Source organism: Electrona antarctica (genome assembly GCF_951216825.1).
Source record: "Electrona antarctica genome assembly, chromosome: 4".
NCBI lineage: Eukaryota > Metazoa > Chordata > Actinopteri > Myctophiformes > Myctophidae > Electrona > Electrona antarctica.
In genome coordinates, this window is record NC_136809.1 from 12102588 (window position 1) to 12117464 (window position 14877).

At 42.7% G+C, this 14877-nt stretch overlaps 1 protein-coding gene across 1 annotated transcript in view; it reads right to left on the reverse strand.

Annotated features, from left to right (window-relative positions):
* Positions 1 to 4626: 4626 nt before the first annotated feature.
* neurl1aa (neuralized E3 ubiquitin protein ligase 1Aa) overlaps positions 4627 to 14877 on the reverse strand; it is a 75987-nt gene continuing 65736 nt past the window's right edge. The window contains exons 7-8 of the mRNA XM_079500195.1: positions 8740 to 8901; positions 4627 to 5836 (exon numbers count right to left, since the gene is read on the reverse strand). Of these exons, the coding sequence (XP_079356321.1) occupies positions 5595 to 5836; positions 8740 to 8901 (404 nt within the window). The 3' untranslated portion in view covers positions 4627 to 5594. The remainder of the gene's footprint in view (positions 5837 to 8739; positions 8902 to 14877) is intronic.

Sequence of the window (14877 nt, forward strand, 5' to 3'; positions counted from 1 at the left end):
GTGATGGCTTTCAAACTATTATACTGTAAGAGTTATAAATATAGAGGTTGGCATAGCATGGCCTGACACACATACAATACAGTAAGGTGAAATTACAAAATATAACACCTGAAATACAGGGATCGTAAATAAGTTTATATCTTGCACCTCAAAGCAATGGGTTTGTGATTGTTTACTGCAATATCTGTTATTGCTGAAAGGTACAAGATAACATTAACCATACTAGGGAGGATTTATGTCAGAAAACAGGTAGGTCTACGTACTGTATGTGTACATAGATTGGTTTGGAGAAAAATATGAATAAGAAAACATACATTACAATCATGATTATCCATTTTTGAAACATCGAGAAATTTAAAACAAGAGACATTTGACATTTGTTTTTTTTTTCACCTCAGTCCAACCACACTAATAAAAGTAGTTTGCTTTCTCTAAAATACATAAGTTAACATTCAAAATGTGAATTAACACTTCAAGCAGTAGCGTAATAAACTAAGTGGGAGGGATGGCGTGCGATAACTTCAAAATCAGCATTTTGCCAAAAAAGGACAGCTGAAAAATACCATAGCAGCATAGGTTGGAGCCTCCGTCCAATGGTTCCCTTTCATTTCAGGATACAAACATTTAGTTTGTCCAAAATAGCCAACCAGCTTCATGTGGTATCCTGCAATAAACTATGGCTTACAGTTGCATTTCTGTATACAGGCATGATGAAAATCTTGAATAGGAGACATGATTATTTGTTTTTTTCCATGACATTTAGTTAATGGGATAAGTCATAAGAATAGCAAGAATGCCAGAGGAGACTATGATTTCGTTGATGTCGGGCAGAAACCTTGTATCTCCATATTTCAAATTCTCTCTTTTCTTAAATTGATGCCCTACTTCATACAAGAGTGTAGCATAGAAGTAGTGGAAATAGCCAATCTACAAGAACACATCGTGCTGCGATGCAACACGTTGTGAGCTTGTAGATGAGCAATTTTCATAAATTTAATTATCTTACTTTTTATTTTAATAATAAAAATGAAAGTATTTTGGACATACATGGTTTCCACCTGACATCGACGATTCGTCCCCTTTTCCTGATTTAATTTCCATGCGTAACATATGTTGCTGGTGAAAAACCTTTATAATATTATTTGTTTTCCCCCCACAAAAGTACTATATAATGCTAAAAAGTTTATTGACCTGCTATGTGTTTAGGTTAGAAAAATAACTTTGTGTGCTTTTGTGTGTTTCTTCTCTAAGCGAACAGTGTTAAGTATTTGTGCCTCACATTTGGTATTTTTCTTTTGTAAGGCAGCGGTTCTCAACCTTTTCCGGATCAGGGCCAAGTTGAAAATCGTCAAAGTGTTCGCAGCCCACCCATCTGACCACTCAACACGAAAGGCTGCCATTTCAAGCAGTCAGATGTGTGCATTTTTCAGAGCATGTTAATTCAGTTCAGTGATCAATCAATCAATTGTGCTCCGGCTTGGATCAACTAACGTAGTATAGGCCTACGTTAACTTTCTATTTATCGGTATCGCGAAATAACCAAATGATTCAAGGTTAATCTTCACTTTGTGTCTGGGTAGCTCAATGGGCAGATCACTTGATCACAGATGGTAGGGTGTTGTTGTAAGTACTGGGAGCTGATGGTAGATGTTGTAAGTCCTGGAAGCTGATGGTAGGTGTTGCGCTCTACCGCAGCAATCCATCTCCCAGGAGTCTAGCCGGAAGCAAAGATAGAAGGGTATAGAAACCCAAGTTCTCAACTGATACCAACAATAAGCAGTCTCCGACCTACCTACTTACTGTACTTGCATATGTACAGTATGTAGCGTTTTTATCATTTGGGGCACACTCATGCCCTGGCCCACAGGTTGGGAACGGCTGTTATAAATAAGGGATCTTGGTGATAATATATAGACAGAAATATAAGTGATACGCGTAAAACCTTCCAGGAGTTAAGGCAGGAAGTTATTGTCGCTGTCGGGTGGAAACCAAGCCCCCATGTGAGGCTCTCCAGCGTTGAAGCACTCGGGCCTTAGTGGTTGGAGCGTGAACTGCAGGCGGACCCGTGGATTCATGACGAGGAAACCCCGTGCAGCTGGGCTTTAACATCGAGCGCTCGGTTGCACTTCCGCATTTGCCAAACAAAATTTGGTTGGCAAATGCGGAAGTAGACGGTTCTTTCGGGTGCTTCAAAACGCCACTGAGCAACTTCCACTGAAATGTATAGCGGGGGGCGGGGCTAACACTCCGGTTCAGTCTCTATCCTTTTATTACTCTATGGTGGAAACTAGTACAAAAGCTTTCCTTTTTATTATGCTAAAAAAAAAAGGAGTGATAATAGCTGATCTACAAGCTGCGTTGTGAGCTTGTACATCTTCACTGTATCTTCACTACTTTTGTGCGACACTCCTGTGTGATGAAGTAGGGTGTTAATTTATGGGGGAAAAAAAGAGAAAAAGATACAAATGTTGAAATATGGAGATACGAGGTTTCAGCCATGACAGCAAGGTTATGTTGTACGCATCTGTGGTGACAGCTGCTACTATAGCAACGGTCCCTTCACTTTGTGTATTGTTATGGGAGCTATTCTGGGGATCTCACGGGAGCTCACAGTGTATTAGGCTTAGATGTAGGCAGTGGTAAACAGTATCAAAGTACATTTACTTGAGTACTGAACTTAAGTATCTCTACTTTACTTGAGTGTTTTTTCGTCTTCTTTAACTCCAATACATTTCAAAGACAAAAATTGGACTCCACTGCATTTCTAGGCAGGGAAAAAAGTACAAAACGAATGAAAATCCCTTTTTTAAAGGCATGCACATTTTCAATACCTCTGACTGAGCAACTTTCACTTGTAGTGGAGCAATATTTGACCAGGAGTTTCCATACTTTGACTCTCAAGTACTGGGGTTGAGTACTTTGTCCATCACCGAGTATACAGTTGGGTGCCACCGATATTGTCCCTTATCATTTGACCCATTTAGGCCTGACCTCAAAATTTTAAAAAATCCTTCTAAATCCTCCAGTTTTCTGAAATAAATATTTTCACGATTTTTCAAAAATAGCAGACCTACAAGCTCGTAGCGCGCCACTCGGTGGCACGCTATGAGCTTGTAGATCTGCTATTTTTCAATAGCTAAATTATAACATAATGTTTAAAACACCAAAAGGGGTTCCCGCCCAAAATGGGTTAACTGTCATTTTGCGCAGATCACGCAAACCTCAGCAAAAAGAAAAGGACAATATCGATGGCCTCCAACTATAGATGGAAATAATTCTCTATTGAAATGAATACTTGGACCCTAGAAATACCAATTACTGTTTTGCCACTTAATATTGTTCCCGTCACTTGAGAGATTTCTGAGACAGATCCTCAAGGGGGCAACTCCCAGAGGACAACTGTGATTTCAGTGCAACGTACAACACTGCAGAGCAAGCAGCTAGCTAGCTAGCACAACGACACAGCTACCACACACTTGTTTGCTATAGAACTACTATGAACTATGAAGGTACATTCATTTGAGAAAATACGAGTACAAAACGTGTTGCAATAGGGCTGGCCGATTCACCGATAATATATAGAAACCGTCATTTAGAACCAATAATCGACTTAAAGGTATATTCAGTGATTTGACTTAATTCAAATATCACTTATTTTTTCTGGATAATCCTCCCTACTATAGAGTGTGCTGACCATATAAGGAGTTCCTCCCTGTCCCCAGTGAGCCCCTGGGGTCAAAAAACCCTAGTTTCAGTTTTGGTGGCGGGTGGCAAAGCCTTCATCCAATCAGGATGAGAGGGGCCTTCCTCCAATCATGATCGAGTGGGGGCGGGCCTTGGTGCACATGCTGTTGTCCTGTTGCATTTCCCCCCACTGTAGAGCATGCATGTGCACATTTTGTTACCGGGGCGGACTGGGTGGTTTTCCAAATCACCCAAATCACTGAATGCTCCTTTAATGTTGCTCGTCTAGGTTAATTGTTCATAAGTCATATGGCCCAGCCCTATGTTTGCGATTATACTTCATATACTCAAGAACCTGTACCCATCATATAACAATAGTCTTAATTTCCTGCCAGCAATTCCTCTGACTGACACAAATCCATCACTCCATCATGGTGGTCTGTTGATTCCATTAGGGTGTATCGTTCTGTTCGTTCCTTTCCATTCATTGCACTGTTGGGCTCAACAACAGAGAGACACGTTTCAACATACCAGTGGTGGAATGTAACTAGGTACATTTACTTTCAAGCACGTTTACTCGACTTGAGTACTTCCATGTTTCAATACTTTACACTTCTATGGGTGCACTCACACGGTTAATGCAATGTTCTGTGCTCGTTGGATGAATGTTGTGTTGTGTCATGGCCGCCCAATGTATTTCCAATGGAGGTCATATGGTTTGACACAACATTGTGTTGTGTGAGGGGGAGGGGCGCAGTCGAAACACCCCTCCCCCTCACACAACACAATGTTGTGTCAAACCATGTGACCTCCATTGGAAATACATTGGGCGGCCATGACACAACACAACAAGCATCCAACGAGCACGAGAATTGCATTAAAGGTGTGAGCTCAGCCTAAGTCATCAGAAGTATAGGCAAGTGTACTTTTACGCCACTACAATCATTTGAAAACATTAGCCACAGCTGTATGTTGTAGATGTAGATGGTTACAGAATATACTTTAACCAATTAAGTATAAAACCTATTTTATACTTCAATAACAGGAGATCTACAGGCTCACAATGAGCTTGCAGCTCTGATATTTGTGGAAAACGTTTGAAAATATTTTTGAAAACTTTGACTTTGGTATACTTTAAGCATATATTTTCATGCCAATACTTTTGCACTTTTACTCAAGTGAAATTTTGAATACAGGCCTTTTATGTGTGTATAAATGTATATATTTTGGAGTTGCTACTTTTACTTAAGTAAAGTACTTCTTCCAGCACTGGTTGCAACAGACTGAGATGTGTACAGGAAGCATCACCTCTGGCGTGGGTGTGTTTTTGACACCTTCAACCAGAAATATGCCTCCGTTTGACAGCACATTTGGGAGCACAAACCACTCTCTGCCACTCAATGAACAGCTATTATCCAGACAAAGAGCACAAAAATACCAAATTTAGCCCCAGTGCAAACCAGGGGAAAGTCCTCTCAATCTCAAGAATGACTCACGAAATAAAATAATTATGAGGTGAATGCACTCTTTTTTTCTCCCAACTTTTTAAGTCTCAAAATGTTTTCCAGAAATCCTGGGGGTAGGGAGGGAGAGAGCACTTTGTGAGAAGAAAAAAAAGTTCTCTTCAAAAACAAATAAAAAGGAAAAGAAAAAAACATCCCAAAGCACGTCTGAAATGAAATAGACCTTCCTCCAGTCAAAATGGCACAGACTCGAGAACAAGTCGTGCATGAAAGACGATTCTGTGATAAAACGCCAAAAACACACACACACACACACAAAAAAAAAGAAAATAAGTACCATAACTCACATTCCCTGAATTTAGGAGTTTTTTTCTCACTTGTGACTCGTGTGGACTTTTTTAATTCTTTAAAGGGACGCCTGCTTGTCCTGCATGGTCCTTTCCCTTTTTATGTGCTGCGGTAGGTTTTGATAATGTCTTTGATCTGTCGCCTGCAGATGGGACAGCAGGCGTTGGCCATCTTCTTGAGCTTGAGGCCACAGGTGTAGCACAGACACATGTGTCCGCAGGCGTAGATGACCGTGTCCACCGCGTTCTCGTAGCAGATGGAGCACTCGTCCGGCCACGCCCCGCGGCCTGATGGGAATGTGGGCGACTTGGGGAGGCTGACGGGGGAGCTGGGGGTCGTTCCTGCAGTGACAAAGACACAGAAAGTTCAAGCCCCAACATCTTAATCCATTGAGACCTGGAACGCATCCATGTCACGTTAGCGTTTAACCACATTAACCATTAACCCATTTTGGGCGGGAACCCCTTTTGGTGTTTTAAACATCGTTATAATTTAGCTATTGAAAAATAGCAGATCTACAAGCTCATAGCGCGCCACTTGGCGCGCTATGAACTTGTAGATCTGCTATTTTTGAAAAATCGTTAAAATGTGCCTCAAATCTTTCCGAAAATTGTCATGATTTAGAAAACTTTTTTTTTAATTTCGACGTCAGGCCTGAATGGGTTAATATAAATGCGCCACATCTCTGTGTGTGTACTGTACGTGCGTCTGAAATCCACATAACTCGAGAACCGTTCGCCCCACCGACTTCACATTTGACACACACGTTCCACACTCGACACCGGGCACTGCACTCCCTGTGGTGACAGGGAGAGTGCACTGCACTCCCTGTGGTGACAGGGAGAGTGTCGAGGCCGTCGGATCACCGGTTGTTCAGAACAAGCACAAAAGCCTCTGCCCGGGTTCTGGACATCTCCATATATGGAGCTGGCCGGTTCTGACATCACAATGATGTTCTGACATCTGCATATACTCCATATTTGGGCATGCCTGACAAATGACTCCATAATATGGGCATACAAGGGACACAGACATAATAACTGGGTGGGGCATGTATTTCCAACTTGCGGCAGTGCTCAACGGGCACCGCTCTAGTGACTTAAATCATCACTGCCGCTAGAGGGCGTTGTTATTTTTTCTATTGAAAAGAACCATAGAGAAATCTCAGATCACATATACAGTACAAGATGAACAAATCAGCCGGGCGATTTTACTCGTATGCATGTGAAGCAGCATGAGCTGACGGTGTATCAAAAGCAGAGGCATGCATGGATTATACTCCCCCAGCACATGGAACCGTGCAGTGTTCCAGTGTACAACCGCAACTATAAATCTATAAATGTGGGAGGTCACATTGGATGCCGAGTACGTAACATTAGGGTGGGATTAGTAATCAGAGCGGCATGGGGCTTTGGGGAGTGCACACAGAGAGCATCTGTTTTGGCATCCTCTCCTTTCCAGTCCCCATGGAGGCAAGAGTTGTTCTCATAACACCGTCGTCGGTACAATTTGCACTGACACACGCACATCTGGTTTCACAGGCCTAATCCATCATTGTCAAAAACAGGAATATACAAAAGACACAAACTGGATTATTATACATAAATACGATAAACATTGCACTGGCATGAAACAGAGGTTTTTCCTCTCGTCTGAGAGTGAGAACTAGTATTCACCCACCCGCTCTTGTGCCTGTTGCTTGTGGATGTAAACAAAAAGGACACCGTCTAATTTTGCTAGTTTGTATTGTAAACAGATTCATCATGTCTCAGACTCAGACTAATGAACACAAGCAGGTACAGCAACTATTGGTCAATAGGGGAGTTTACTGTAACCACGGATATAATGTTTGTCGCAGGGGAAAATAGTGAAAATCTATTTTCGCGATGCGTTGTGAGCTGTGTAGCTCGGTTATTGTCACAGAATGTTCATCTATTTTCGCAGAATGTTCACCTATCATGTCCAGAATTGCTGCAAAAGTTAACAGCAGGGAATTGTGGGAGAGGGAAGTGAGTATTTTTGTGGTTGTATCTGCACGTCTTCTGCAGTACTGTATATTATACAGTAGATATTGATAGATAATATCTATCAATATATTGAATATATTAATTTATGAAAAAACAAAATAAATCAATATCTACTATATTATAGTAGATATTGATTTATTTTGTTTTTTCATAAATTAAAGCCCTACTTGATACCACAGCGGGGCAGCGGTGGCCGAACGGTTTGCGGAGCAGTCTTATTATCGGAAGGTCGCCAGTTCGAATCCCCGGACCGGCACGTTAAAATTACCACTGCTGAAGTGCCCTTGAGCAAGGCATTGAACCCCTACCATGAAATGTTCTATGAGCAGGGTCTGGCTGTAAACAAGCATCTCGAGCTTAGTCCATTCACCCTGGGTAAACAAAGAACTTTGCTTTGCTTTGCTTTACACAAAAGTATCAAAAGTAGAACAACCACAAGCTCGAAAGATTGTAGATCTGCTACTTTTGCTATTTTCAAATTTGTATCCTGAAAAGTAAAAGCTAGACATATTTGGGACACAGAGACGACACGCTGCTTCGAGCAGAAGTGTGTGTCCTCTTCACCTTTGTCTCTGCACTAAACTAAACTTGAATTTCAACTTGGAAATGAACAGAACCCCAAAGTTATTGTATAGCAAAGAGTGGACAGCGCAGCTGTCTAGCTGCAACCCCTGGAGCTTATGTGAATGTGATTTCCCAATCTCATGGTTTGGTGAATGTCAACTGAAGACAGTAAAATGCAACGCACACATGCACGCCATCCTGGAAAGCTTGTTTATTTTCAATAAAGAGTAAAGAACTTTGCCAACACAACCGGGTACCTCTGGAAATGAATCACTCCTCTGCAACAAATAGATTCCCCTCTGATGTGTTGATGTCATAATTATAAACAAACATTTCATTTCTATTGCTAGTTTTGATCATGATGGATTACATCTCTGAAGCCAGAAATGAGTTCATGTAATTCTTTGTTGTTGTGAGTTAGTGTTAGACAACATAAGGCCTGGTATAAAGATTGGGGTTGCCAAAGCCCTAGAACACTAGAGGGAGCTACTATGATCTGATACGACCCAAATTTAGAACAAACATTGGAAAATTCTCATTCTACTAGTGTAGTACCATGTGGCCCGCCCTAAGAGACGGTGGAATGATTGATTGTGTGCGCGCGCGCGTGTGCTTGTGTGTGTGCGTGCGTGCGTGCAAGGTCATGTACACACCTCCCGCTGTGCTGGAGTGGGCGGCGGAGCGCGGCTCTCCGTTCAGAAGGGGCTCGGAGCTGCCGCTGCCCAGGGCACTGGTGGTTGGATGCGGGGAGGAGGAGGAGGAGGAGGGGGAGCCGGGGATGGAGCGGGCCCGCGGTTCCCCAAGGTGAGTGGAACCTATGGAGAGAGAGAGAGAGAGGAGGGAGAAAATCAATGCAGTGTCCTGTTTGTACTTCAGTGCAGAGGTTCCTTTTTGGTGTGAAGGTTGATATGATTGATATGTATTTGGCCACGGTTCCCCCATCTGAAAACATATTGTGCCGGCCAGGGACCCCCAGACAATAAATAAATAAATAAATAAATAAATAAATAACAGACGTACAAGCTCGCTGTTGCTTGTACATGTGCTATTTTTGTACAGCCAAGGTATAAAATATGGATAGTGGTTAAAATGATTGTGATGCTGTAACAACCAAATTACCTGGGGACCCAACCATGGAACCCCAGAAGATAGCTTAACAACGCCTTCCATTGCAACGTTGTGAGCTTACGTTCATATGGTTGCACCACCCTATAGACCCTCAACGTTTTTGGCCGGGGACCCCCGGAAATGCTTTGGCAATGTCTCGGGACCCCCGCCCCGCCCCCTCCCGACCCCCAATATAAATTGACTGCTACAATAACCTTAAACCATTTTGGGCGGGAACCCCTTTTGGTGTTTTAAGCATTGATATAATTTAGCTATTGAAAAATAGCAGATCTACAAGCTCATAGCGCACCACTACGAGCTTTTGTTTTGGAAAATAATTTGGGGACCCCCTAAAATAATTTGGTGACCCCCCGAGGGGTCGCGACCCACGGGTTGAGAACCCCTGCTATAGACTGCACGGTAAGACAAGCGTGCAATCCCAAACATTTCACACCATTCTTATCGTGAGACAGATGCTTTGTCCAGAAAGTCGGGGCGTGACTTATTGAGGAAGGCTTTTCTTTTACTTTTCTTTTTTCTTTCTTCATTGGCATGTTAAGGATTGCTGGTGTCAGAAGAATGTGAAACACGAGTCATCTGTTGAGGGTACGGCCGCCATCATCACCATCACGGCTGAGCGGTGACATTACGCTGACAGCCAGTGCATTGACAGATGTCCCAGTGATGTGGCTGCTTAGCCCCAGCATCTGCACAGGGCAATCTGATCAATGTGATTCATGTCTAACGCTGGACGTCAGCCATCAGTCAGTTAGCCTGTTTGGATTATGTAACGCGACAGTGGGCTTTGAGGCATTTCTTGGAATACAACCAGAGTGGCCCATCTTTTAATAGTATTACAATACCGACTCTTCTTTTAGCTAGTTTTTCCTCCCTTTTCTCTTTTTTCTTTACCAGTATGCTGCTGCTACATTGCCTGAAGAAAGCCGAACAAATCACAGTACGCAAGGTGTAACAATAAAGAACAACCTCGAACCATTAACCTTGAACCATTAAGCTCGAATCCTTGCAGATGTTTTAACGTGTCAATCAGACCACGTTGATTGATTGATGAGGTTTGAGATTTTCAAGTGGGTCCTCTTCCAGAAAAGGTTGATATCCACTGGTGTAGCAGGAAATACTAGTGGACCCAGTATACAGTCCTGCGGGACGCCTGTCAACTAAGTATATATATATAGGGTTTAAGAAGTGGTTAAATCCCCTACCTACCGTATTTTATTTGCTGTTTTTACCCTAATTGTGGTATGAAGTCTTATGGCAACCAGGCAGACAGACTACACCGATTTCTCACAAAAGCGACGCAAGTGAAAGTGGCAGCAGAAAGCGGGAGAGCGGTGGTGTCTCGGAGCATAGTTTTTTAGGTGAAAGATTATTGTCCTCCATCTCAGCCATAAAATGAAATCCAATACTGTTAGAGGGGTGGATTTGACAAACAACTAGGCAAGTCAAACCGCACTTATTTGTCAAAATGTGGAATGGATATATAGTACTACAGGTTGGCACTGGAAAACGGTGAATGGGTTGAAAAATGCTAAAAATACCAGAGGGAGAACTTTTAAAGCGATGCTCATGGCTGCCCTACACACTCTTAGTTCCATGATGGAATGTGGGCATATGGCATATGGATGCAACATTAGTCTATGTGCCATATGCTGATTGGCATCCAGAGAATGGCTGGGCTCTCTGGTGCGTAGGCTATAGTATACACTACCTGATGACTAATGCATGTTACATCATTACATACTACATAGGTGCCTTTGGTCTTTCCAATTAACGGGCGCCATGCGGTTCAGTGACAATGTGTATTACCGTATATCGTCGTTACTGTCGGGCAGAAACCTCTTAACTCCCTATTCTAACGTGTTGTGTTCATAAATGAATGCTCTACTTGATACTACAGCGTCACACAAAAGCATCAAAAGTGGCAGATCCGCCATAAGCTCTAAACGTGGCGCAAATCCCCATAGACTCGCATCAACTGTGTTCAAAAAATTAACAAATGAACACGGCGGTTTGACTCAGAATCAAAATCAATCTTCATTGTCACATCACACTACAAGTAACTTGGGTGAAATTCTTGGTGCAACAGACTGTATCAAATATGAGTGACTGACTATTGTATAGATACAGAGTCACCTCACTGACAATATCGCCGGGACAATTTATTTATTTTTGGACCACAATTCTTATATGAAACGATTCTAAGATGAATCACTTCCGTGACTCAGGGGATGAACGAGTGACGTCAAGACTTCAGCACTCTGGCTGTGAAAAAAAAAGAAAAAATACAAATAGAGAAAATAGACTATCTACAAGCACATAACGTTATAAGGCAGTGGATCTCTAATTTCAGATATAAAAAAAACAAAAAAAGCATAATTTAGCATAATTCGTTTGTTTTTTCATGTTACTTTCTTTTCCACCTGGCCCCTGTGGCGCCCACTCTGAAAAGCCCACATTGACACACTGCATCAATGCTTTCTTTAGGGTTCCCCTTTTTTCCACTGGGTTATTCCAGGCCAGTCACCCTTAGCGTGACCGCTGGGTGTCCCTCCCTCATTCCATCCACTAGTGTGTTAATCCCCATGGTGGGTGGGTGGGTGGGTGTGTGGGTGGGAGGGCTCCTCCCCGCCCAGCCATCCATCCAGGGCAGCTGAGCCAGGATCTGTGGTGCTGCCCAGCCCTGATCCCGCTGTTCAGCAGCAGATTAAGTGGACCTATGTGAACAGCTGTCTTTCTCTTTAGCTCTCTGGATCCCTCCATCCCTCCCTCCCTCTCTCTGTCGACCCCCCTCGCCTTTCTATCCAGCCGCACGCCACCAGAAAGAACCCCCGGCTCCTGCCCTATACGGCTGTATTTACATTTACATACATTTGTATTTTGTTTAATAGCCTACTAAATATGCCCTTCAGGGAAGCAGATGCACACACAGACACTGAGATTTTGGTAGCCTGGCTAATAAGCCAGACCGAATCAGCCGTTGGCAAAACAAAAAATTGCCTGCCGGCGGATTACGGTCTGGAGAGGCTCAATTGTACCCCCATTTCCTACACCAGAGAACTGGTGTGGCCAATCGGGACACGGTATGCAATATGGGCGGGCTTTGGTACAGTGACGTTCAATGCTTGAGACCTTTGACTGACAGTAGCTCTGACCAATTGCGTCAAAGAGAAAATGTTTGAACCCGCCCCCCGGGAAACAAGATCCATACACAGCATCTCCAGACTCAAATACCACACGACAGTGTGATTTGAGTCTGGCCTATTAGCCAGGCTAAGATTTTGGTGCATTCAGACGAAGTCAGATTTAGACAATATGCTGTTTTCCGGTTCTGCACAGCGGCCGGTCTGACGGAACTCTGTTTTGGGGCACCGGACCCCCTGAATCTTTTGAGGGATTAAAACAAAGAAAAAAGAAAAAAAGGAATGTGCATGTGTGATTTCAAGTAGAGAACTGTAACTAAACAGCATATTTTGGCACTCACTCATAACAAAAAACTCATCTTTGTATCTGTGTGTTTGTGTTGTTGTAGCTACGTACATGTCAATGAAACGCTGGAGCGATTTAAATTTCAAATGGATACAAGAAGTGTAAGGCAGTAACTTTTAACAGGGCGAACATGGGAGCAGTTTCATATTACACTGACTATATGACTAATCACCCCTAGTCTAGGGTTTTGACTCCACCGTGGTGCATCCAGTTTGCCTGGGCATCTATTAATTAGGGCGTTCACTTCTAGTCATTTTTACTATTTGACTAGTTGCCTAGTTTACTAGTCGACTAGTTGTTTAACTACCTATTATGTAATATATATATATATTTGTACATTTAAAAACTATGTACATTGGTGACTATAACTAACTTAAGCAACGACAGTTGCTTAATGCCCTAGCATCTATACGAACACAACTTTATCCCTGCACATATAGTCCTACAGTCAGTGGGGAACACTGAACGGGAGGAGTAGGACGGAGGGAGGCGCTACGGTCCTCCCGGTGGGGACTCCTCACTGGCAGGTGAGCCGTCAGGATACACAGTAGGAGTGCCGACACAGACATGTGCGAGGAGGAATTCTGAATTTATAATTATAAAAGATGAAAAAGGGACTGCCATGAGAAATAAAGGCCTACCACTCACACACAAGGCCGTGTCAAATAAATGCTTGTTACCAACTGCAGTTATATAAGTAAATAAAGACCCAGTCATTATTCGAGGAAATGTCTATACGACCATCAGATCTTTTTTTAAATATTTGTTTCAGTTGTTTGTTTCATTGTGGAAAATCTCCTTGGGCCCGTTTCCACACTGCACCAGTGATAGAAGCATAGAAAGTCACAATACTGTACTGTAGGTTAGATGAACGTTTCCTTGATTGAAACGCTATCCTCAAATACAAGACCTGACTGGTTGTGTGGTCGGCACTAGACTGAAGCCGTCATTTATTTATGAGACGGTGCCATGAAAACTGTGCCCTTTGGCTAATTTTCCCTCTGACTCATGCAGGTCGGAAGAGTGGAAGGCAGGCTGCAGGTTAAGGTCATACCTCACGTGACTGTAATATCAAATTAATGTTAATAGTACCTTTTTCCTGCTGTGACTGGTTTCCTGGTTTAGGCAGGTTCACATAAAATACAAATAAATAAAAAGAGATGAATAAAATGCACATATCCCACACTGTTCAGTTTCTGACATACAAACATGTGTGCCAGTGGTTCCACAATCTCGATGAGAACCTGAGTTTATTGACTCCGATGCCCTACACGTGAACCTGTACATAAGGTTACGTAGTACAGCAGAGCAGGTAGGTACCCCGACAATAACAAACATCTGGCTAGCACTGGAGCTTCTTGGCACTCTCAGCAGCAGCCTCATAGTCATTATAGGCCACTGTGAGTCGTCTGATGCTGCTTTGTCTATAGCGGCACCATAGGTGTGCAGTATACACACCTATTGAGACCCCGTATTGGGGGTTCCGAGATTAAACTGTTGAAGAAGTGGTTCGAAAAATAACTCTCTCGTTATGATAACCAGTGTAATTCAAAGAACCACACGATTAAGCTTACATACAAGACCGTTAAGGGATTACCACCAACTGTAAATAAAGACATGCTTAATACAATTACAATTAATAAACAAACAAGGACGTTCTCCCCTCATGGGCTTAGTATAGAGGAGATGACGTATTGAATACGTGAGTGCTACGTCACCCTTGTGTGTTTAGCACCATAGACAGCAGTGTGTCTACAGTACAGGATGTGAGGTTGAGGTATATGTGACCAGATTTGACTGAGAGACTGCCATCGCGCAAATTCCAGCTTTTCACCAGAGGAGATTTCCTTTTTTTCCCAAAATGAGTTAATAGCACAGGCAGACTCTTCACATACTAGAGCATGTCTGCAATAAGTGTCAGAGCTGAAATCGACATGTAAATATGAAATAAATGCCCAAACATGTAGCTAGGTGTAATGTTAGAGACCACAGAAGTGAACCTTTCAAGCCTGTTTTCTCAACTCGCTGTTTTCTGCAAGACATTACTCTATAAGCCATATCTCCAAAACTGGAGGGTCAAACTGAACAACCAATATGTCAATTTGAAGCTATGATTCCCTGCTTTCACATGACATGAAAAAACGAAAATTCAAAAATATCCAATGGCAGTCCCTCAG